This window comes from Diabrotica virgifera, chromosome 1 (genome assembly GCF_917563875.1).
Source record: "Diabrotica virgifera virgifera chromosome 1, PGI_DIABVI_V3a".
Taxonomy (NCBI): domain Eukaryota; kingdom Metazoa; phylum Arthropoda; class Insecta; order Coleoptera; family Chrysomelidae; genus Diabrotica; species Diabrotica virgifera.
Genome location: NC_065443.1, coordinates 185,182,279 through 185,209,533, shown reverse-complemented (window position 1 = coordinate 185,209,533; position 27,255 = coordinate 185,182,279). Strand labels below are relative to the sequence as shown.

General features: G+C 33.6%; 2 protein-coding genes across 3 annotated transcripts in view; one reads left to right on the top strand and one right to left on the bottom strand.

Moving 5' to 3' along the window:
- LOC126881687 (probable multidrug resistance-associated protein lethal(2)03659) overlaps window positions 1-27,255 on the bottom strand; it is a 463,648-nt gene that overhangs the window by 33,893 nt on the left and 402,500 nt on the right. The window lies entirely within an intron of this gene.
- LOC126881702 (myosin heavy chain, clone 203-like) lies at window positions 4,545-11,050 on the top strand. The gene is made up of 2 exons (XM_050646116.1): window positions 4,545-5,297; window positions 10,829-11,050. Exons 1-2 carry the CDS (start codon window positions 4,769-4,771, stop codon window positions 11,044-11,046), a joined length of 747 nt encoding a protein of 248 aa, XP_050502073.1. The 5' UTR covers window positions 4,545-4,768; the 3' UTR covers window positions 11,047-11,050.

The window sequence follows — 27,255 nt, the reverse complement described above, 5'->3', positions numbered from 1 at the left end:
CTCTGTCTTTTCGGTTCCCCTTGCACTTCTTGCTCTAGTTATTCTTTTCTTTTTCAACACTATTCATTAACTTCCTTCGACAATATTTCAATATGTTACTCCGTTACTAACTATACAATTTCAAATTTTCAGTTTATCAATTTAGTGAATCAGTTCATCTAGAATTTTTACTTCATATCGAAAATAATCCCAACATTCAACCTGGATTACATAACTTTCATTCAAATGTACACTTTTAAATCCGTAAATCTTTTACAGTATTTTATATTTCATACATTTCAATCTGTTTATTCCATTACCTTCTATAAATTTCAAATTATCAGTTCACTAATTCAGACAATAAATTTAAATTTAAAATATTTTTTCAATTTGCAACAACGATCACAACTACAATAATAGGCAACCAACAATACTCTTTCTATTTTTACATCATTACTCTTTTATTTTTACAACATTACTATGTACTTTACCTTTATAGGTCTTTAAGTTGTTCACATTGAATTAATTTTCTTTCACTTTTTATTTCAAATTAAATTAAATATTCGTCTTCTTTCACAACTGTCACCAGTGACGTCACTGACTCTACTATGAGTAATATTTTTATCAATTTAACAGTAACAACAGTTCTTTCTGTAACAGAGGGTAGCCTTTTCGATTTTTCATTATATTCCTAATTTATTATAATTTAAATTTAACTTAATACAGTTATTAATCCACATTCAGTTTAACTAATAATCTAAATTCTAAAAACACTATTTTATATTCATAACCAAAAATTGACCACCTGTCTTGTCATGTCACTTCTGTCTAATAATTGGATTGTCATCACCTTTGTTGGTCTGTGTCCATTGAACTGGCAAGAACCACGATTTTTTTATCGAGCAGGGAACCATGTTGCCCTTTGAGCACTCCTTACACATAAATTAATCCTTTAACATCGACTTGGAGTCGCTATAAATATTATAGAATTGTCATGTAAACCATATTTCTCGATGTTACCATTTTTATAAGGTTGCTAGTTCCATGTACTAGGCAGAACGTGAGTATTACCACATTTTTTCTTCAACTAGTTACAATTTTAACCTTTTGCATTCATTCTAACGTGGAAATACTTCGTTCTAGGCACTGAAGATGATCTGATCTAGATCGAAAACGTTTTGCAGATCCTTTTGGATGACTTTTAATAGTTTTTAATAACCTTTTTATACCATTTTACAAATGATGCTTTTTACTTCTGTATGATTTTTTAATATAATCTGTTCCGGGTGGAGTAGATTTTGTTGATTTAATAGCTATGTCCAACTCTTAGATGCTTATAGGATTTTCTAGTAATTTAAATTTACTAGAGTTGTATGATTTTACTTCTTTTAATTTGTCTTGCACATATGTTGGGGTGAACTTATCAAGTAACTCTTCTATTAGCTCTTTTGAAATTGGTTATGTTTTCGAATGATAATTTTTGTTAGCCAATTTATTAACAAATGTCCATATTGTATTGAGCGGTGTATTTTGATTGATGGCATTTACAAAGTTGATTCATGAACTTTGCATTTTGTTTGTATGTGTTTAAATTTTAGATAATTTTCAAGGTTTGAAATAAGATTATATTGCTGAAAAGCTTTTTTTCGATGAGCTATTAAATTTTTATATTCATCGTCCCACCATACGGGAAGACAAGACAGAGATGTAACATCTATTGATTGGATATCGGTGTAACGTGGTACGTTAACCCTTAGCATTGAACAGAACTTCTACGAAATAAAATATAATATAGTTTATATTAATGTACATATGATCGGCATTCACCGCTATTGAACTATCCATGTTGTGATTTAGTATTGTATATATAAACTAACAAGAAGAAGTGACGACCCATTCAGATCAATCGAGTAGTCACGCGATAAAGAAATAATACGCTAGTCGTGACATTGCTATTGTTTACCAATAGACTGTTGTTATGTTTAAATGAACATTGTGAAGTTCAAATATAACTATAGTGAGAATGAAGGTATTTTACTATACATCCAAGTAATCCCGGAATTAGGGCGCTATAACTCAACAACCAGACGTATTACCCGCTCATGGCGATCTGCCTAATTGGAAAAGCATGCTAAGCTCCAGCCTTTTTGGACCCGAAGGAAAAACATGCAGAAAATGGTTGTTATAAAATAAAAATGGGAAGCAAAACGTCCAATAGAGAACTGAACCAAAGTCGACACACAGGAGAAACTTTAAGAGGACAATCCAAAGAAGCGGTCCATGCGTAAAGAGACAAAGTAAGAATTTATCCTATTTTTATACTTCCTTTATCGAGTTTTTATTATTATTTTCAAATTTTTATTATTATCCCGAGTGGGATGATAATTATCGGGATAATTAATAAACTCGGGACCATTATTATGGACCCTAGTATAAGATATTGACATTATTTTATAGGGAATCTAAAATATAACATTATTCAATAATAATATTCTTTAATATTCATTAACATGCCATTTTACTAATGATATAACTTAATATAATATATATTTGTTAATATAATTTAAATGTCGGCCAATTGGGAAACCTTTAAAGATAAACTAGATAGCCTGTTAAAAGAAAGTGATAAACAGAGTAAAAGAGCATTGAAAAAAGCAATACCCAAAAATAAAGAAGTATTTGATACCTCTGTATACTGGTTGCTGTATACTGACTGCTATATATTCTTGTATACTGATTGGACATAATCAGTAACCTAATCACTACATAATATAACGCGTTTATTGCACTGGTTAGCAAGAACGAAGGAATCCTTAATGACGCTCAGGGATAAGGTTATCAGAACTTTCCAAGCTCTAGACTTAAGGATAATAGTTCCCGAGACGATTACATAACATATAAAAGAAGATAGTAGAAGCACAGTGCGACAGCGAAACTGAGGAAAACATTGCCTTAAATATGAATGACTTTCTAATTACAGCGAGTAGGGTGTTGCCCAGAGAATTCGATGGAGAAATCAGGAAGCTGCAAGCATTCGTGGATGCATTATAATTTGTAAAATCGATACAAGAAGGGCACGAAAATACAACAATAACCCTGGTAAAATCAAGGCTTATTGGAAAAGCAAGAAGTCTAATAACGACAGAGGATTCCATCGAGAAAATTATAGACACATTAAAAAAGATATAAAAGGAGATAGCCCTTCATTGGTAATAGCCAACCTGAATATGAAGAAACAAGCCCATAGGGACGCGACAACATACGCTACAGAAATAGAGGATTTGGCAGAACAACTGAAAACAGCGTATATAGCGGAAGGAATGCCCGGAGACCTGGTTAGAAAATACGCGACAGAAGCAACAGTCAATACATTGACGCGAAATGCAAGCTCGGAAAAGGTAAGGATAATAATGGAAGCAGGGAAGTTTGACACACCACAGGAGGTGTTGACAAAATTTTTGTCAATAGACACGTCAGATAAACAGCAGAATAAAGTGCTGAACTATGAGACCAATTTTAGAGGAAAGAGTAGTAGAGGTCAGAACAGAAATTGGAATAGAAACAATTATAAGAGACAGCAAGGAGAATGGCGAAATAACAACGGTACTAGATATAGAGGAGACCCAAGATATAGGAGAAATCAGGAATATTATAATAGGGGAAACATTAGATCAAATTTTAACAGAGCAGATAATGCCAATATTAGAACTTGCGATAGCGACAGTACAAGCGAAAATTCGCATGTGGAAACCCAGTTGGGGTTTTGAATGGAAATAAGGCTAGGGTCAATCCCAACCAGTCTCACAAAAGAGAGTAGCTATTATATTTACAACTTTGACTTAACACTTTCTAACTTCGTAGAAATCTACACAAAAATACCAAATAAAATACACACATTTATACTGGATACAGGAGCAGATATTTCCTTACTAAAAATTGAGGATGATTTCCTACGCCAAGCAATAAAGGCAAATTCAATAGTCAAAATAAAGGGAGTTACGCAAGGAGAATTGCAAAGGTTAGGAAGAGTAGATACGTCACTAGACATAAATGGAAACACTTTTCTTCATAGCTTCCAGGTAGTTAGGAAAGACTTCCCGATACCCACAAAGGGAATAATCGAGAGAGACTTCATAACCAAGTATCAATGTATGTTAGACTATTCCAACCTGAAACTACACGTAAAAACTGACGATGATTATTAGATTAGTCTTAATAGTCTTGATAACACAAATCAGAACAACATACCAATTCCACCGAGATGCCAAGTTTATAGATTAATCAATGGATTTAAAGGTTGGCAACGTTGCTTGGCTAGATAAACAAGTTCGGAAATTTACTGTGAATAAATCGCGAAAATTCTTAAAACTGAGGTGAAAAGAAAATTTAAACACCACACCAATTCGTATCTAAGGACAACAGCGAAGTGTACAATCAAAATTCGGAGTGAAACAAACATTTTTAAGTAAATAAAACCTGCAGAGCCAGTGCTGGTCAAAAAAACAAGGTTAGCTATAAATAAACAAAACAGTCAATTATTGCATTCCATAAGAAGGCAACTGCTAAACAATTTTTGGCGGTGTTGCCAAATCTGAAAAAAGCACTGAGAAATAGGGAAGAAAGAAATAAATACCCTTTTAAATAGGCCAGTCTAAGAAGGGCAAAAATCTCCGCGAGGTTGAATCGGATTTTTGCACTTACCGCAGACAGCCAAATTATACGTGTGTAAAAAATATATTTAGTATATCAAATAGTAACAATCAAATAGTAACAATCGAATAGTAACAACATGGAAGAATTCATAAAAGATTTGCGAGAAAAATTGGACAGAATGGAAACAAGGGATACGAGGATAGAGCAAAAATTGGATGGAATCCAAAAAGAGCTTAAAGAATTAAGAAATCAAAACCAGGAGCTGAAAAGAGAAAATATGTTACTAAAGCAAGAAATGAGTGAAATAAGAGCAGAAAATAAACAAATGAAAGCTGAAATTAAAGAAGTGCGAGAAGCAATGGAAACGCTAAGCAAACTAAAATTTAAGGAGGCAGTGCCAAAAAGACTAAGCGACCTAGAGGATAGAACGGAAAGAGAGGAGAAAAAGAAAATTGAGAAAAACGTAATAGTCAGGGGAATTAAAATAGGAGAAGAAAATGTAAAAGAAGATCTAGAAAATTTACTAAAAATAAAACTCAACGTTGAAGCTAAAATAGAACAAACAGAGATAATTAGACCAAGAAATTCACAGCCGTTCATAATAGCAAAATTGGAAAATATACAAGATAAAAAGAAAATAATGGAACAAAAGAAAATCCTCAAAGGTACAAAAATGAGGACAGTTCGATTGACTGTCGGAAGAGAAGCACGTGAATGTGACTCTGTTCTGTAGTGAAACGAAATCAGTATAAAAGCGGTAAGCCGTTCTTTTATTTGAATATAATTTATTAGTATCTGTAATTAGTATACAATAGAAAAACAATAACAACAAAAGTTGAGAGCAGGTCTTGTCTCCGCAGAGTGGGACTGGACAGGCCTGCTATCGCTATGTATGTTTTTATGGTTTTTTTTCGCATGTGTTATAAATAAAAATAAAATAGGCCAGTCCTTCAAACAATAATTATTAAATTAGTCAAATTGTTTATTTATATGAATTATTGTAAATATGGCTTACAACCAGCAGCCTGTGCTTGACACACAGGAACCAATGGCAGAAGCCAACCAAAATATGATTATGCAAGTGAACCAGGTGCTTTTTGAAGAAAATTATAAAAGGCCGCAAAATGAACAGACTCTATTTAATGCTTGGAAAGCTGCCGAAAGCCACAAAACCAAATTGTGTGATACAGTAAGCATACTTGAAAGAGAACTAGCACAGTTAAAATCTCAATATACAGAGTTGGCAACAAAAGTTAATTTAACTGAAAAAGAAAATGAAATAGAATATTTAACAGATGAAGAAGAGCTCGCTAAGGAGACAGAGTGGATTAGGGTTCAATCAAGAGCCAGTAAGAAACGTAAGATGGATACTTCACCATACATCTCACCACAAAAACATAGCTCCAAAGAAACTGCAGTTAGGAAAGCCAAAATGCCTCTACCTGTGGTAGTGGAAGGCTTCAAAGAATATGAAGTCCTATATAACTTCTTTAAATCGAAGATAACAAACTTTACTACTAAACTGGTGAATAGTAAAGTGATAAAAGTTAATGTACAAGACGGTGAAGAGTACAGAAAATTAATAAAAGCTTTAAGAGAGGAAAATATCCAATATCACTCATACGAAAACAAACAAGAGAGACCGATAAAAGTTATAGTAAAGAGATTACATCACACTTGCTCGTCCCAAAAAATTATTGAAGATCTGCAAAAAAGAGGCTATAAAGCCATAGACGCAGTTAAAAAGCTAAAGTGGCAAACCAAACAGCCATTAGACATGTTTATGTTAACCTTCAGACCAGACGAAGATATCAACAAAATATATGGGATAACGGACATCCTAGGAACAAAAGTTGAAATTCAGCCTTTTAAAAATTCCAAACTAATACCGCAATGCAAACGATGTCAAGCATATGGTCACACATGGAAGTTCTGTGCTAGAGGGCCAAGGTGTGTTAAATGCACAAAAAAACATCTTACTAAAGATTGCGACAAACCTGAAAATGCTAAACCAAAATGTGTCCATTGTGGCGAAAACCATCCTGCCAACTACCGAGGATGCAAAGGAAATGCAGAAAATAAAAAACAGAGGTCTGAAAAAGACGAATTTGCCACACCCTCCAGACAGAAGGTCAACTGAAACCAAGTCAAATGCTGGTGAAAAAAAACAAGCACAGAAAGTTACTATTAATAAGACATATAGTGCGGTAACAAAAGGTCACAATGAAAATTATCAGAATGTTAAATACCAAAAAACAACAGAGATTGAAAAAGAAACAGAACAAACCCTACAAATGATATTACAGGAGTTGAAAAAATTAAATGAAAGGGTCACTTCCCTGGAATATAGAGCTCAAGGTGCTATTCCAAAGGTAAGAAATGGCTAATGATCTTAGAATTGTCGCATGGAATGCCAACGGGTTGCTTAATCATCAACAAGAACTACAAGCAATCCTTGACATCGAAAAAATTGATTTGTTTCTTGTCTCTGAAACGCATTTCACAAATCAATCCTACATCAAATTTAAAGGATATAAGGTATATCATACAATACACCCTGACAATGCGGCCAAAGGAGGCAGTGCAATCATCATAAAGGATAATATATGTCATCATGAAGAGTTGGAATATAAAACTGAACATATTCAAGCCACTACAGTACACATAAAAACTAAAACTTTTAAAATAAATATAAGTTCAATATACTGCCCACCTAAACATTCCATTAAAAAAGAGCAGTATAATGAATTCTTGAAAAGCTTAGGGGAAAGGTTCATTATTGGAGGTGACTTCAATGCAAAGAACACACACTGGGGCTCTAGAATCACTACTACTAAGGGAAAGGAGCTTTTGTTAGCCATTAAAGAACAGAGGTGTGAAGCACTATCAACTGGTAGACCAACCTACTGGCCTACGGATAGAAACAAGACCCCTGATTTAATAGACTTCTTTATTATTAAGAATATTTCAACTAATTTCATAGACATTGATGACTGTTGGGACTTAAATTCTGATCATTCCCCTATAGTACTAACCATGAGTGACAGGATTATTAAAAAACAAAGTAACCCCACATTAACAAATAAATGGACGGATTGGGATAGTTTTAAGCTAAGCCTTGAAGAGACAATAAATCTAATGCCCGATTTCACCAACGATACCTAAACAGTTGCCTTATTAAGTAATTCTTATCGATAGGAACTTCCTAACTCAGTACTTAAGAACAATAGCGTTTCACAACTAAAAGAACTGCTTATCTAGGAAATTTTTCCTAGGTATTAATTCGGGTACGTTTGAACTATTTTTGATAAATAAAAAGAAGAATAAAATGACATTACCTTACTTTTTCGATTATTTGTCATTATTGTTTGTTTGCCAAGTTGGTTTCAGTTTTGTACTGTTATAGTTATTTTATTTAGTAGTTAGTTATTTGTGAATTAGGTTTGTTAAGTTTTGTATGTTATTTGTATATGTACAGCGAAATTGAGGAAAAGAAAAGAGTTGTAAATTTCACAATGTCGAAAAATTAAAGTTAGTTGAATTGTCATTAATGAAATAATTTTAAAATAAATATGTTGAAAATTGGTTCTTTTATTATTAATTTTTAATGACACACTTTTAGTGATATCATGAATGGGTTTTTGAAACACAACACTAGTTTGTTAGGTAGTAGGTAGACTACAAATTTTGTCAATAGACCTTGAAAAAAACTCTAAAGGATTTTCTATATTTTCCAACACATATTATATTATTAATATAAAAGAAAATACAAAATTACAACTAATATACCTAATATTACAGAATAACAGAAAATTAAGGTAAGAAGCAAATTATTGACAAACGTCACAAGTACGTTAGACAAAATTGTAAAAATATAACCTGACTGTCAACGATAAGTAATACCTAAAGTTTAGGGAGATCGAAAACCGTATCCTACCGTAAGGTAATGTTTAAGCGGTTCAGGCAATTCTTGTCGTATGGCGAAATCTGTTTTAGAGTTAGGAAATACCTAAACCCACTTAGGTAATTCTTAAATATTTAGGTATCGTTGATGAAATCGGGAATAAGTGTACCAATACAAAACGCAGAGCAATTAGATAAAGAAGCAGAATTGTTGGTGAACAATATCCAGCAAGCAGCATGGGAAAACACTCCTACGCTGAAACCTAGGCTAAAAGGAAATAATTATCCAAAGGAAATAAGGAACATGATAATTGAAAAAAGAAAACTGAGAAGAATCTGGCAACAAACAAGGTCTCCTCAAGATAAGACTAAACTAAATCGTGCAAGTCAACAACTCAAAAGAACTATCCTACAATTAAAGAATGACTCGATTAATTCTTACTTACAGGAGCTAACAGATGACGGTAGTACAGATTATTCCTTATGGAAAGCTACTAAAAGACTGAAAAGACCTATTATGCACTCTCCTCCTATTAAACTAGAAAATGGTAACTTGGCCAGAAGTAGTGCACAAAAAGCAGAGCTATTTGCCATACATCTTGAAAATACATTCAAACCAAATGATCCTCAAGGGGATGAAGAAAGATGGGAGGAACCTGTTCAATTAGAGGAAGAAATTCGGCTAACTACACCAAAAGAAGTACTTGAAGAAATAAGGGAAAATATTAATCCGAAGAAAGCTCCGGGCTACGATCTAATTACGGGTGAGCTATTGAAAAATCTTCCCCGAAGAGCTATCGTAAAATTAACAAACCTCTTTAACGGTGCATTCAGATTAAAATATGTACCAATGATATGGAAGATGGCGGAAGTCATTATGATTCCTAAACCAGGAAAACCAGCACATGAGGTTTCGTCATACAGACCGATATCTCTGCTTCCTGTAATATCGAAGCTGTTTGAGAAACTGCTCCTTAAGCGAATAAAACCAATTATTGAAGCAAGGAATTTGATACCGACACATCAATTCGGATTTAGAAATAAGCATTCAACAATTGACCAGGTGCACAGAATCACAAATATTATCGAAAGACCCTAGAAAAAAAGAAAATCTGTTCAACTGTATTCCTTGATGCTGCACAGGCTTTTGATAAAGTCTGGCATGAAGGTTTAACATACAAACTAAAATGTTTTTTACCTATACAGTACTCAAAACTTTTACAATCATACATAAAAGAACGACATTTTAGAATTAAGCAAGAAGACTGTTTTTCAGACTTAAAAGAAATTAGAGCAGGTGTTCCACAAGGCAGTGTGTTGGGTCCGGTCCTATACCTACTATACACGTGTGATATACCTGTACTGGAAAACAACACAGTTGCCACCTTTGCTGATGATACAGCTATTCAAGCAGTAGGGACGACAAGTGAAGAGGCGACCAACAAGGTCCAAATAGCAGTTAACCAAATCTATAAGTGGACACAAAAATGGAGAATCAGGCTAAATGAAGCCAAATCTGTCCATGTTAATTTCACCAACAAAAAAATACAATATATACCAGTTATAATCAACAATATCCAAGTACCATATGCAGATACTGCTAAGTATTTGGGTATAACATTAGATGCAAAACTACGCTGGAAGGTGCACGTTAAGAAAAAAAGGGAAGAACTAAATATAAGATATAAAAAAATGTATTGGCTAATTGGAAGAAACTCCACATTGTCGATGCATAATAAGTTACTAATTTACAAACAAATATTGAGACCTGTATGGACTTATGGATGCCCACTATGGGGGTGTACTAGACCAAGTAATATAACAGTAATACAAAGATTCCAGAACAAAATACTAAGAAATATTGTAGATGCTCCTTGGTATGTTACAAACAGTGATCTCTATAAGGACCTAGGAGTGGAAACTGTGGATATAATCATCAATAAGATGGCAGGAAGTCACGAGCAACGACTTCACATGCACGAGAATATTGAGGCAATCCAGCTCCTCGATACTACTGGGCAAGTTAGAAGACTGAAGAGGACAAAACCTTATGAACTAGTTTAAGTGATAGGTGATAGTGAAAAGCAGAGCATAGTGCTTGTGCGCGTTAGTGTGTATGCTAGAATAGTGCACTATCTTGTTAGGTTAGATAAGAGACGCTATGGGGCAAGCTCTTAATTTTAAGGAACAGTAATAATTTAGGTTAGATTAAAATTGCTCATTGGTCAAGTATGACCAGATTGTAATTATAATAATCATCATCGTAGTGATGATTATGGGAGAAAAAAAAAAGGTACAAAAATATTTATCGACGAACAAAGAACCTATGAAGAACGAAGAATACACAGGCAAGTAAAGAAAAGAGCAGAGGTGGAAAAGGAAGCAGGGAAGAAAGTGAAGATGGGCTTCAAAAAATTATGGATAGACGATCAACTTTGGGAATGGAATAACATAATAAAAGACTTAAAGCTGAAGTGTACTGGAAACAACAGAGAAAATCCAAAAAACTGAAAGAATCAAACTGAAGGATAGTGGAAACAGACCCGGCTAAGGAAATGGATAATGATAATAATAAAACAATGTACAAGAAAAAGAGGAATAAAATTAACATGAATAAAAGAGCTAAACCCATTAAAATTGGATCATGGAATATCCAGACAACGCTAAAAGTAGGGAAAATGCAGGAAATTGCTTTAGAAATGGAAAAATACGAACTAGAAATACTAGCACTACAGGAGATACGATGGAAAAATGAAGGAACAGTTAAGAAGAAAAACTTTACTATGTATTACTCAGGAGAAGACAAACAGGGGAAAAATGGAACAGCTTTTATGGTGAGCAAAAGAATGAGAGAAAAAGTTATACATTTCAAAGCTATTAATGGAAGAATCTCCTACATCAAAATCGAAAATAAACAAGCCAATATATCTTTAGTTAACTGCTATGCACCTACCGAGGAAGCAGACCAACAAGATAAAATGTAATTCTATGAACTTTTAGAAGAAACCTGCGAAAATTTTCCTAGGAACGATATCTTAATAATACTGGGAGATTTTAACGCGCAAGTGGGAAAAGAGAGCTACAACCAAAATGTAGCAGGTAAAGAAACGATCCACAATGTCACAAACGATAACGGGGCAAAAGTTTGCAATCTGGCAGCAGCAACAAATACCTACATCGTCAGTACGAAATTTATTCATAAAAGGGAACACAAGATAACCTGGATGTTACCAGGGAGATCAGATAGCAACCAAATAGATCATGTTTTGATTTCGAAAAAATGGACAAAGATAATACAAGATGTGAGATCCTTTAAAGGAGCAAACGCTGACACTGACCACATACTCTTAATAGCCAAAATGAAGATGAAAATCATCAAAGCTAATAATAAAGTAAGAAAAAGAAGGAAGTGGAACTTAACGAAATTAAAAGTGCAACAAACAAAACAAGAGTATTCAGAGGAATTAGTACAAAAACTAAAGAGGTACGATGGCACGAACGTAGAAGAGGAATGGAAAAATATAAAAATGAGCATCATAGAGGCTGCGGAGCAAACCATAGGACCTCAAGAAAATAAAAAAACTAAAGAATGGTTTGACGAAGATTGTCGATACCAAAGTCAACTGAAAACGCTGGCACGAAACAAATGGCTTGAAAATAGCGGACAAGAGGAAAGAGAACAATACCAGAAAGAAAAGAGAGAAGCTGCCAAACTTTATAAAAGAAAGAAAGAGACATGGATCTCAGATCAGATGCAAGAGATTGAAACAAATAATAGAGACAACAAAAAATTGTTTGAATATATAAAACAACAATATAATGGTAACAAAGTGACCAGCAAAATAAGCAAAAAAGATTGGGAAAATCACTTTCAAGATATAAATACAAGCAACCAAGCAATCGACACAGAAGAAAAAGATATAACAGATAACCGAGATGAAGAAGAAGATGCACCTACCTACCAAGAACTTATAGAAGTAGTAAAACAACTAAAATCTGACAAAACTCCAGGACCAGATGAGATTAACAATGAACTTATTGCAAATGGAGGAGATGACCTTCTAAACCGTATATATAAAATAATGGTCAGTATATGGGAAAAGGAATACATGCCTGAAGAATGGAAGAATGGACTCATTATACCAGTTTTTAAAAAAGGAGACCCAACGCTTTGCAGCAATTATAGAGCAATTACGCTATTAAATACAACATATAACATCATGACAACAATTATAAGAAATCGGCTAACCAGATACACAGAAAAAAAAATAGGACCATATCAACAGGGATTTAGAAAAGGGAGATCAACAATTGATGCAATCCACGTTTTAACGCAAACAATCGAAAAAAGTTACGAACATGGCATAGAATTGCACATATTGTTTATTGATTTCCAGCAGGCTTTCGACAGCATCTACAGAAAACAGCTATTAAAAGAAATGAAAAATATGAATATACCTGCAAAATTAATAAGATTGACCAGAATGACAATGATGGACACAACAGCAAAGGTCAAAACAGTGGATGGTGAAACGAAGAATATCAACATAGAACACGGGGTAAGACAAGGTGACAGCCTATCGACAACGCTCTTTAATATAGCCTTGGAGGGAGTAATTAAAAACACAGGACTAACAAAAAAGACAATAATCCAAAGTTCTACACAAATAATAGGGTATGCAGACGACCTAGGGTTGATAGCCCGTGACAAGAGAAGTCTAGAAGATGCACTGCTAACATTGACAAGAGAAGGCAAAAATCAGGGGGTTAATAATTAATCAGAAAAAAACAAAATACTTAATAAGTACGAGAAATCAAGACCAAGTAAATAGAATAAAAGAGATAAGAATAAGTGATAATGTATTCCAAAGGGTTGACTGCTTTAAATACTTAGGAGTGATAGTAGATGGTCAAAACAGAAGAAGCATAGAGATAAATGAAAGAGTTAAAGCAGGGAATAGGGCATTCTGGAAATACCACAAGTTACTTAAAGAAAAAAACCTAAGCAAGAAAACAAAGACAAATATATATAGAGCGGCAATTAGACCAGTCATCACTTATGGAGCAGAAGCAATGTGCCTTACAAAAAAAGATGAAGAAAAACTGAGAATAATAGAAAGAAAAATTATTAGAAGAATACATGGCCCAATCAAAACAGATCAAGGAGAAATACGAATTCTGATGAATCACGAAATAAGAAATCTAATGGAAGGAGAAGATATTATAGTGAGATTCATTAAAGCACAAAGGCTAAAATGGTTTGGCCACATCCAACGAAGAGAAGCAGATGCACTAATTAGGCAGATAACAAATTGGACGCCAGTAATAAACAGACCTAGAGGAAGACCGAAAATAAGATGGAAAGACCAACTGCGAGAGGATATATCCAATATGGAAATTACAGGCTGGAGAGAAAAAATACAGAATAGGAAAGAATGGAAACAGATTACAGAAAAAGCAAAAAAACACGAAAATCTATAAAGGATAATGAAGAGGAATTATGCGGACCAATCCACCGCATGAAATGGATTAAAAGATCTCATGAACCTGAGCGACCTATACTCTATACTAGAGTGACCGGTCTATATATATAATAGCTATGTCCAACTCTTAGATGCTTATAGGATTTTCTAGTAATTTAAATTTACTAGAGTTGTATGATTTTACTTCTTTTAATTTTCTTGCACATATGTTGGGGTGAACTTATCAAGTAACTCTTCTATTAGCTCTTTTGAAATTGGTTATGTTTTCGAATGATAATTTTTGTTAGCCAATTTATTAACAAATGTCCATATTGTATTGAGCGGTGTATTTTGATTGATGGTATTTACAAAGTTGATTCATGAACTTTGCATTTTGCTTGTATGTGTTTAAATTTTAGATAATTTTCAAGGTTTGAAATAAGATTATATTGCTGAAAAGCTTTTTTTCGATGAGCTATTAAATTTTTATATTCATCGTCCCACCATACGGGAAGACAAGACAGAGATGTAACATCTATTGATTGGATATCGGTGTAACGTGGTACGTTAACCCTTAGCATTGAACAGAACTTCTACGAAATAAAATATAATATAGTTTATATTAATGTACATATGATCGGCATTCACCGCTATTGAACTATCCATGTTGTGATTTAGTATTGTATATATAAACTAACAAGAAGAAGTGACGACCCATTCAGATCAATCGAGTAGTCACGCGATAAAGAAATAATACGCTAGTCGTGACATTGCTATTGTTTACCAATAGACTGTTGTTATGTTTAAATGAACATTGTGAAGTTCAAATATAACTATAGTGAGAATGAAGGTATTTTACTATACATCCAAGTAATCCCGGAATTAGGGCGCTATAACTCAACAACCAGACGTATTACCCGCTCATGGCGATCTGCCTAATTGGAAAAGCATGCTAAGCTCCAGCCTTTTGGGACCCGAAGGAAAAACATGCAGAAAATAGTTGTTATAAAATAAAAATGGGAAGCAAAACGTCCAATAGAGAACTGAACCAAAGTCGACACACAGGAGAAACTTTAAGAGGACAATCCAAAGAAGCGGTCCATGCGTAAAGAGACAAAGTAAGAATTTATCCTATTTTTATACTTCCTTTATCGAGTTTTTATTATTATTTTCAAATTTTTATTATTATCCCGAGTGGGATGATAATTATCGGGATAATTAATAAACTCGGGACCATTATTATGGACCCTAGTATAAGATATTGACATTATTTTATAGGGAATCTAAAATATAACATTATTCAATAATAATATTCTTTAATATTCATTAACATGCCATTTTACTAATGATATAACTTAATATAATATATATTTGTTAATATAATTTAAATGTCGGCCAATTGGGAAACCTTTAAAGATAAACTAGATAGCCTGTTAAAAGAAAGTGATAAACAGAGTAAAAGAGCATTGAAAAAGCAATACCCAAAAATAAAGAAGTATTTGATACCTCTGTATACTGATTGCTGTATACTGACTGCTGTATATTCTTGTATACTGATTGGACATAATCAGTAACCTAATCACTACATAATATAACGCGTTTATTGCACTGGTTAGCAAGAACGAAGGAATCCTTAATGACGCTCAGGGATAAGGTTATCAGAACTTTCCAAGCTCTAGACTTAAGGATAATAGTTCCCGAGACGATTACATAACATATAAAAGAAGATAGTAGAAGCACAGTGCGACAGCGAAACTGAGGAAAACATTGCCTTAAATATGAATGACTTTCTAATTACAGCGAGTAGGGTGTTGCCCAGAGAATTCGATGGAGAAATCAGGAAGCTGCAAGCATTCGTGGATGCATTATAATTTGTAAAATCGATACAAGAAGGGCACGAAAATACAACAATAACCCTGGTAAAATCAAGGCTTATTGGAAAAGCAAGAAGTCTAATAACGACAGAGGATTCCATCGAGAAAATTATAGACACATTAAAAAAGATATAAAAGGAGATAGCCCTTCATTGGTAATAGCCAACCTGAATATGAAGAAACAAGCCCATAGGGACGCGACAACATACGCTACAGAAATAGAGGATTTGGCAGAACAACTGAAAACAGCGTATATAGCGGAAGGAATGCCCGGAGACCTGGTTAGAAAATACGCGACAGAAGCAACAGTCAATACATTGACGCGAAATGCAAGCTCGGAAAAGGTAAGGATAATAATGGAAGCAGGGAAGTTTGACACACCACAGGAGGTGTTGACAAAATTTTTGTCAATAGACACGTCAGATAAACAGCAGAATAAAGTGCTGAACTATGAGACCAATTTTAGAGGAAAGAGTAGTAGAGGTCAGGACAGAAATTGGAATAGAAACAATTATAAGAGACAGCAAGGAGAATGGCGAAATAACAACGGTACTAGATATAGAGGAGACCCAAGATATAGGAGAAATCAGGAATATTATAATAGGGGAAACATTAGATCAAATTTTAACAGAGCAAATAATGCCAATATTAGAACTTGCGATAGCGACAGTACAAGCGAATATTCGCATGTGGAAACCCAGTTGGGGTTTTGAATGGAAATAAGGCTAGGGTCAATCCCAACCAGTCTCACAAAAGAGAGTAGCTATTATATTTACAACTTTGACTTAACACTCTCTAACTCCGTAGAAATCTACACAAAAATACCAAATAAAATACACACATTTATACTGGATACAGGAGCAGATATTTCCTTACTAAAAATTGAGGATGATTTCCTACGCCAAGCAATACAGGCAAATTCAATAGTCAAAATAAAGGGAGTTACGCAAGGAGAATTGCAAAGGTTAGGAAGAGTAGATACGTCACTAGACATAAATGGAAACACTTTTCTTCATAGCTTCCAGCTAGTTAGGAAAGACTTCCCGATACCCACAAAGGGAATAATCGAGAGAGACTTCATAACCAAATATCAATGTATGTTAGACTATTCCAACCTGAAACTACACGTAAAAACTGACGATGATTATTAGATTAGTCTTAATAGTCTTGATAACACAAATCAGAACAACATATCAATTCCACCGAGATGCCAAGTTTATAGATTAATCAATGGATTTAAAGGTATAAAGGAAGAATATAGTCGTAGAACAACAGGAGATTATACAAGGAGTTATAGCAAGATCGATCATTTCAAGGAAAAACCCATATATCAAAATTTTGAGTACAAACTATGAGAGTGCGATTATCAATACTAATGACATAAAAACATTGGAGCTGAACCTATTCAACATATACAAGGTAGATAATGTTACGGAAAACAGAAAGAACAGATTGCAGGAATCACTGAATCTAGAAGTTCCTGAATATGCGAAAGAGAAACTGGTAGCCTTGTGTGAAGATTTTGCAGACATCTTTGTGTTAAAAGACGACAAATTAACACAAAATAATTTTTACGAACAGAAGCTACGCGTGAAGGATACTACCCCAGTATACATTAAAAATTATCTACCCCACACTCTCAAACATCGGAAGTCAACGCGCAGGTACAAAAAATGCTAAGGCAAGGTATCGTAGAACCGTTAACGTCGGAATACAACAGTTCAGTAGTTTTAGCACCTAAAAAATCAATAGATGGAAGCAAGGCGTGGAGATTGTGCATCGATTTTAGATAACTTAATAAGAAGCTAGTCACTGATAAATTCCCGTTACCGCGCATAGATGCAATTCTAGATAATTTGGGAAGATCTAGGTGGTTTTCAGTCCTAGACCTAATGTCGGGTTTCCACCAAATCCCACTAGAAAAAGCCTCAAGAAAATACACCTCCTTCAGTACAGAGAAAGGATCATTTCAGTACACAAGATTACCATTTGGGTTAAACATAAGCCCAAATAGCTTTTCAAGAATGATGTCGATAGCGTTCTCAGGATTGACACCCGAAAAAGCATTCCTATATATGGACGATATAGTTGTAATAGGCATATCAGAAAATCATCACTTAACAAACTTAAGAAAGGTATTCGAAACATGCCGGAAATTCAACCTAAAGCTAAATACAGAAAAATGCAAATTCTTTCAAAAAGGGGTTACTTACTTAGGGCATGACTTATCTCAAGACGGTGTACGACCAGATAAAGCAAAATATTCTGTAATTGAGAATTATCCTACCCCTAAAAACGCTGATGAAGCAAAAAGATTTGTGGCTCTTTGTAATTATTACAGACGATTTATTAGGAAATGTGCAGAAATTTGTATACCGCTAAATAGATAAGCAAAGAAAAAGTGAAATTTGAATGGTCGACGGAGTGCGAAAATTCTTTACAGAAGCTAAAAACGGCATTAACAGACCCTCCTATACTTCAATATCCGGACTTCACCAAACAAATTATTTTGACAACGAATGCATATAATACAGCATGTTCAGCAATTCTGAGTCAAAACTATGATGGTATAGATCTACCCATAGCATACGCATCACGTGCCTTCAAGAAGAGTGAAATCAATAAGCCTATAATTATGAAAGAACTCCTATTTTTTGGTAAAATTGTGGCTTATTTCCCATTGAAAATAATTCATTAAAGAACTCTTAGTTATACATTGGGGCATAAATCATTTTAAATGCTATCTATATGGGGCACCGAAATTTATTATGAAAACAAATCACAAACCATTGACCCATCTGTTCTCCATGACAGAACCTACATCTAAACTCACAAGAATTAGGCTAGATTTGGAGGAATACAACTTTGACATATACTATGTCACCGGCAATAATAACTACGCGGATAGTATTTCAAGAATATCCGTGGATCAGCTGAAAGGCTTATATATTGATAATACTCATATCTTGGCAATAACAAGGGCCCAAGCAAAAAAATGCAAGGACTAAGGAAGAGTGGGGAAAGCCCGTCCCCAATCAAACAAAGACTGACACTCACAGTCAGAGAAAAGCTGTAAGGAAGGTACTAAATAACTTAGAAGCACACAAGCTACCAATCCTGTCTTTTGTGGATAACCGTATTTCTCTCGAGATGAACATATGGATCAGAAACAGGATAGGGGTTTGCCAAAGACTGCCTACCAATTTTACCAACTTTGATTTCGGTCAAACGTTGGGAAAGCTTAACCAGCCTGCGGAGGCTAGAGGTATTAAAAGAATAAAAATATATACGAATGACATTATTTTCACAAACTGCACAATCACTGAATTTATAGAGAAAAGAAGTAAAGTATTAAAAAATATAGAAATATGCATTTGCCAAGTACCTAAAACAATAACAGAGAAAGTAAAGCAGAAATTAATAGAGACCTATCATAACCACCCGATGTTTGGAGGCCACGTAGGGAATAATAGGCTAATTAAGAAATTAAAAGCAAATTTTAAATGGAAAAATATGGAAAACGAAGTAAGACCGTATATCAAGAATTGTTACAAATGCCAAGTAAACAAACCAAAGAAAGACCATACAGAGGAATTCGTAGTTACGGATATTTCCGAGAAACCATGGGATATAGTGTATATTGACACGGTAGGCCCATTCCCACGGAGCAGAGAAGGAATTCGGTACTGCATACATAACAATGCTCTGCGAACTCACAAAAAACGCAGTAAGTATCCCGATGCATGACAAGGAGGCGCATAAAATAGCTAGGGGTATATAAGCCAGGAACCGAAGCTATTCACCTCGCAATTTTTACAGAATGGATAGATTTGCTTGAAAATTTGAGAATAAGTAGTGGATAGTCCAAGGATCAAAATCTATATGATGCCGAAAGGCGCTTTTACCATGGGGGTGGTTGTTACCCCATCTTGCGGGTGGAAATTTTTTATTATATTTTGACAACAAAAGTTAATAAAAACATTCATTCTAAGCAAAAAATGTCCTATACATTTTTTTGATAAAATTAACAGTTTTCGATTTATTCGCGATCGAATGTGTTAGTTTTTTATAGAAAAATTAATGTTTTTCGATATACATACTCTTTACGATTCACTCAATTTTTGCCGTAGAAAAAATTTTTTCAAACCAAGTTCTTAAGAATTAAATAGCCTACAATTTTATATTTAAACATTTTTTAGTATCTCTGATGCTAATCTTTCTATTCTGAAGAAAATGGCCTTTTTTACCAAACTACAAAAATTCGTTATTCGCTTTTAACTCCAGTTTTTTAAAAATTGATCATTCTAAGCCAGCCAAACTTCTAGAATCTATTAATAATACATAAATAAATAAGAATGAGTAAGGCCAATGAATAAAAATACCGCCAACTTACATAATTATGCTTCCAATTGGATTTCTCCTTTTTTTTTTCAAAAAAAAATATATTGATTTTTTAACCGTAACTTTTTATTTTTTATCTTAGAAAGTTTGGTAAAAAATAAGTTTGTAGGTTTTTATAAGATCTATCAGTCTAATAATATTAAATCTTTTTAAAATTCTCAGTCGCAAAAAGAGGTGACTTTGAAAGGGTTGGTAAAGGTGGTTTTTGCATGTAATTACAAGTTTTAATTGTCTATAGCTGACTCAATTTTTGCCTTACAAAATTTTTTTTCAAAACAGGTTCTTGGGAATTAAATAAGCTACAATTTCATATTTAAACATTTTTTCGTATCTCTGATGCTAATCTTGCTATTCTGAAGAAAATGCTATTTTTTTCAAACTACAAAAATTCGGTATTCATTTTAACTCCATTTTTTTTTAAACAAATTATTCTAAGCCGGTCAAACTTCTAGAACCTATTAATAATACATAAATAAAAAAGACCAAATAAGGTTAATGACAAATTTTAATTAGGGTGGTGATTAGGGGGTTGCTTACAATCACTTTTTCGCTGAAAAAAATAGGGACTGACATTCTTTTCATTATAAATCACTTAATTTGTGAGATAGAGACTTTTTTTTATTTCTAGAGATATATATTTTTAATTAATTTAAATTAGTTTGGATAAGTTGTCCTCGAAAAATGCATAGTTTTCGCGTCTTTTGACTTTGAAACTACAATATTTAACATTTGACGAAGAAGAGCTGACATATAATACAGTATAGCTCGATTACTATTGGTTGTAAAGAAAATTAAAAAAAACGGTTTTGTTTATTTTTTAAAAGGTACATTTTTTTAAGTAAAGTTGTTTTGATAAAACACAAACTTATAGAGTTATTAGCAGAAAACTTATTAAAAACATTGATTTTTTCGACATAAAACTAATACTTTCGATAGCGAATAAATCGAAAACTATGAATTTCATCAAAAAATGTATGGAACGTTTTTTGCTTAGAATGAACGTTTTTACCAACTTTTGTGATTAAAATATAAGAAAAAATTTGCACCCCCGAGATGGGGTGGCAACCACCCCCATGGTAAAAGCGTGTTTTGGCATTATATAGATTTACTACTTATTCTCAAATTTTCAAGCAAATCGATCCATTCTGTAAAAATTTGAGAGGTTTTTTCCTATTTTAAGCTTCATTACTTGGACTAATATTCGAAAACTTCATACCCACTTACGGGCTAATGAAACAAATAAGGACGGATCAAGGGACCGAATAAAAAACGAAATAATGTCGAGTTTAACAAAAATGCTCAACATCCAACATAACTTCTCGGTAACTTACCACCCTCAATCGATAGGAAGCTGCGAAAAACTAAATCGCACACTTAACGAGTACGTCAGGTGTTTAATCAACGAAGGTAAGGATGACTGGGATGAGTATTTTACTCTTGAGCCAAATTCATATTTTTTGACATGACTTGTATACAATTGATAAAATTTAACATAAGATGGTTGTATTTTAGGTTTCAGACCATGCAGAACTTTCTATTAAGAATCACTTTTTTTCGTAAAAGTAATAATAAAAGAGTTATTAGAACTGAAATAACTGAAAATAATGTTAGTTATCCATAATTTAAAAAAAAAATCAATTAGAAGGATGTAATTGCATATTAGAATATAGTTTTTAATTCCAAACAACTTTTCATAATAGCAATTTTCAATATTGTGAAAAATAAAGCTACTTTACTCTTGAGTGAAATTCAAACTTTTTGACATACCTGGTATAATATTCATAAAATTTTATATCTGATGGTTGAATCTTAGGTTTTGGACCATGCAGAGCTTTTTATGAAGAATGATTTTTTTCGTAAAATTAATAATAAAAAAGTTTTCCATGTGGATACAACTTACAGGGACATACTGTATATTGTTTAACTTGAAACCTTACCAAATCTAATGTAATATATTGAGGAGTGATATTTCCTTCGAATATTAAAATTACCATTTGTCTAGGAACAAAAACAACTTTATTATCTAAACCGATAATTTTTTTTCATACGTCTTACCTCAGTAATTTTTTGGTCAGAAATAATAATATCGATCATATATTTTTCGTCTAAGAACGTGTCAACCTGCTTTATGATGACTTTCCTGTGATTAAAGAAATTTGGAATATACGCAATAAAGGACCGCGCAGAAACCTTATGGGAAATGGCTCTCTGTCAAATGCTCTGAAACTTTTGGTTCTGGTAGTCCTTGATGTGTAGAACAAAAGACTCAATGGGCGCGTAGCTTCAAAAAATCATGGGTTTAAGATACAAGCCTCTGAAGTTATAGGTAAGTAAGGACGTTCGAGTTGGAATAAATTCATTTTCTCGAGAATGGGCGACTCTGGAGTTAAATTACGAGTCAGGTCGATTTTTATTTTTAAATTACAAGTTTTTGGCAAATATATCATAATAGTGACGTCAGTCGTCTGGGCGTAATGACGCAATCGATGATTTTTAAATAAGAATAGTGGTCGTGTGATAGCTAATTTGAAAGATTATTCGGCCGGCCTCCGTTCTCGGGACAACCAATTTTAGGATCCTGACTACAAATAATGAACAAACTAAAAGTGCGAATTTTGTAATGAAATCTGGTATGTGGAGTTAGAATAATATTTGGAATAACTTGTTTAAATCACTTTTTTTCGATATCTCTAACGGGAAGAAAAATATCGGAAATTGACCGCGTTTAAAATTTAAATCTCAGTTGACTATCTAAAAAATGCGAATCTTCAACCTGTATGACAGTGCAAGACTTCAAATTTTGTATTTATTTTGATGGCCGAAATATAGGGCTGTCTTCATCTTAAATGCGACACACTGTATATTCATTTATAGGGTGTCCCAAAAGTAGCGGAACGGTCGAATATTTCGCGAAATAGACATCGGATCGAAAGACTGAAAAATACGTATTCAATAATTTTCAAAAATTTATCCACTGAAACTAAACACCAACCCCCACTACACCCCCTGGAGGTAGGGTGGGGTGTAACATTAAAATCTCAAATGTAAAACCCCAGTTTTTCTTGCAGATTAGGATTCGTTACATGAAAGTAAGCAACTTTTATTCAAGACATTTTTTCGAACTGTGGATAGAGGGCGCTATAATTGGGAAAAACGATTTATTCTGATACCATAGGTAAATTATCTCGGTCTAATATCTCGGAAACGGTCTAATATCTCGAGAAATACACTTCCAAATGAGAAACCAAAAATCAGGTTTTTAATATTTTTCGAAAACCTATCGATAAACACCAAACATGACCCTTCAACGTACCCTCTGGATGTGGGGTGGGGGGTAACTTTAAAATGTTAAATGGCAACTCCCACTTTTTATTGTAGATTCGAATTCATCATGAAAAATTAAGCAACATTTATTCGAAACATTTTTTAAAATTGCTGAAAGATGGCGCTAATAAATCGTATTTTTCCAAGTAAAGCGCCATCTATCAACAATTCTAAAAAATGTTTCGAATAAATGTTGTTTAGTTTTTCATGACGAATCCGAATCTGTAGTAAAAAGTGGGAGTCGCTATTTAAGATTTTAAAGTTACCCCCCACCCCACCTCCAGGGGGTAAGTTGGAGGGTCATGTTTGGTGTTATTCGATAGGTTTTCGAAAAGTATTAAAAACCTTTTTTTGGTTTCTCATTTGAAAGTGAATTTCTCGAGATATTAGACCGTTTCTATAATTTACCCATGGTATCAGGATAAATCGTTTTTCTCATTTATAGCGCCATCTATCCACAGTCCGAAAAAATGTCTTGAATAAAAGTTGCTTACTTTTACGTAACGAATCCAAATCTGCAAGAAAAAATAGGGGTTTACATTTGAGATTTTAAAATTACCCCCACCCCACCTCCAGGGGGTGTAGTGGGGGTTGGTGTTTGGTGTCATTGGATAGATTTTTGAAAATGATTGAACACGTATTTTTCAGTTTTTCGATCCGATGTTTAGTTCGCGAAATATTCGACCGTTCCGCTACTTTTGGGACACCTTGTATATAAATTTATTAAAATTCTATTCATTTGTATTTTATTTAATTGTATTAAAACAATTCTATTCTTTTTTTTCACTTAATATTTCGCCAATTGGTTGCCCGCTTCATCAGATGTGCACTACAATTTTATTAAAACAAAAGTATGAGCAAAATAAGAATACTAGAATTGTTAACAAATAAACAACACAAACATTGGTATTACCCTTTTACAATTAGACTATTTTTAAAATGATATGATATTATGAAATTATGAATTATGATGATATTATGACATGTAAGTAAAAAAAGATCAAAAACAAATAAGGCCCTAAATTACATTTTGTGGCGCATTTTTTTGCTAGTACTTTATCTAGATATTTTATAATCATAGTCCCCCCTATTGTAAAAATCACGAGCCGTCACTGGTGAGAGGTCATACCCCATCTGTCAACTCGTTTAGTTTAAAGACAAGCAAGGCTAAGGCTTTTCGCTATAAATACAGCAAAGTTTTTATTTCTTGCCTAGGTTTCTTTAATAATTGTGGAATTCAAAAAGCGCTCGCCTGGTCTTCTATATAACAGTCCCGGTCTATAACACGTCCATCAACATGATTTAAGAGAAATCTGGACTCGTTAGTAAACATCCGGTTACTCCATTGTGCCATGGTCTAATTCATCATAGCTCTGTTCGCGCTGGACATCCTGAATGTACCCAGAGGGAGAACGCCTGCGCATTACAAAATTTAGCGTTCGCGGAGGTCGAATCTTTCCCTCTGAACACTCTCCGGATTTTTAATTCGGTTTTCGCGCAGTACAGAAAAAATATTCTGAACGTGTCCGGGATACCCTCTCGACGTTCGAGGATTTTGTTTCGGATTTTAAGTTCGCACAGACGCACAAAATATTTGGGAAGAATTTCTTGACATTCTGTTCTTACTCTTTCCAATTCTAAACCTAAAATATTGTTTTCTTAAACAACTTCTAGATGTAGATTCTGGTTTTTAAAGTTTTGAAATTATGTAAAGTGTTGTATCATTTAAATATTCTTCAAACAAATTTTAATTTTTTTTATAATAAAACTTTTTAGTTGTTTTTGTCAATGTTTTCCATTTAGTATGTTTATAAATAAGTAGGTACCTTTTCTAGTATTATTATCTTACTACTTTTCATTCAATATTCGATAATTATCTATTACGGTAGTATGTATTACAATAAATTGTATGTACTCTGTTTTTACTTAATTTCTTCTATATAGATGAGCTCATAAGTACCTATGTATATATTTTTGTGGTTTATTTTTCAGTTTAATTTATGAGCTAAATTAGTCTCTAATTTAATATAATGAAACATAAACAACACATCAAACTTATTCTGAAACTATTTCTTGTGTCTTCTTATATTTCATTATTTTTGTGGTGTAATAAACCACAACACAATGCCACAACCTATCAAATTCAATACATATATATCAAAATTGGAAATGATTGCTTTACTAAATTATTGCTTCCTTCAGATAATGTTCAAAACCCAAAAAGTTAAAGGTAATTTTTATATTTAAATAACAAGCTGCAATTTCCAAGTAACGCAACAATCTTTTACTTTCTACAAAAATTTAAGCCGAATTTAGGCGTGGAAATACCAAATTATATTGTCGAAATAATAAAGACGCTAATCAAATATCTAACTTCTAAGAAAGGAATTGAATAGAAAGTTAATCCTTTGCATGTTATTCTCTTTCTCTTTGTTGATACACTTTGTTGCATTTGCATTTCTTGTTGACAGATTTCGAAATAAGAAAGGGACAAGAAAAGGCTTCCTTCTCTAACCTTAATGTATGCAACCCGTCATTACATTACGAATCCGAAAATTATTCGCGGAGCGAAAAATCCTGAACATGTCCAGGATAAGTTTACGTTGACGCCTGTGCAATGGAAACTAATCCCGATATTACTCTGAATACGCTCGGGTTGTACAGCGCGAACACTGCTTATATGTGTTCTTCTGTAAGTAAGCGTTTGGCTGTACGATGTACAGGGGTCAAAGAAGGTACTCTAGCTGATCTTCTTGCCATGTTTTTAAAGCCGATTACGTATAGTTTGAGTATTTATGACTGCATAGCTCCACTGAAGACGCATAGATGCAGAAATAGCTATCTGTAGATGGTGGTCCAACTCTGAATCAGATAAAAACGAAAACTGCCTTTACCTTTTTCATATTTACTCAGATTTGAGTACCTGAAACTGTCTTTCGGTCCTTTTCCTAGACGAAAAGAAGGTAAATACGTGGGCAGTGTTCTTTATTTGCTTTCTTCTATATTCGTCATCTCTTGTGCTTATATATTGTAAAAGCCAGAGATACAGGATGCAGCCAGAAAGCAGTGTTTCTTAACGAGAAGTCTTGGATTTAAAATATTGTTTATTATGTTTATTTCAATTGTTTCTGCGTCTCAAAGGTGAAATCATTGCATCGCGATGTTTTCCCTTAAATAGGTAGGGTGTTGATATTGGGTTTAGAGTTGTGACTGCATAGCTCCACTGAAGACGCATAGATGCAGAAATAGCTATCTGGAGATGGTGGTCCAACTCTGAATCAAATAAAACAAAGACTGCCTTTATCTTTAAGTATTTATGTTGTAACCGTAGGTTCTACCAACTCATTTTGCAGCGTTCGAGCAGTAGGTACTTTGGCCATCTCTTACGGCCCATAGTTGTAAAAGTCGATCCTGAATTTGAATCCTCATGAGATACACTCTGTGTCTTCGGGACCTTCCAAGCACATCAAAATCCATTATTAATCCTTAGCAACTTTAACAAGAGACTTTTCTATCAATTTAATATAACAGCAAGAAAGTTCAACATGATAATAAATATTACCTAATAAAACAAAAAGTATGGTAATCTCTAAAGATCCAATAAGGTGAAAGCTGGAAGTGTACAGCAAAATAATCCAGCAAGAAAGAAGTATCAGCAG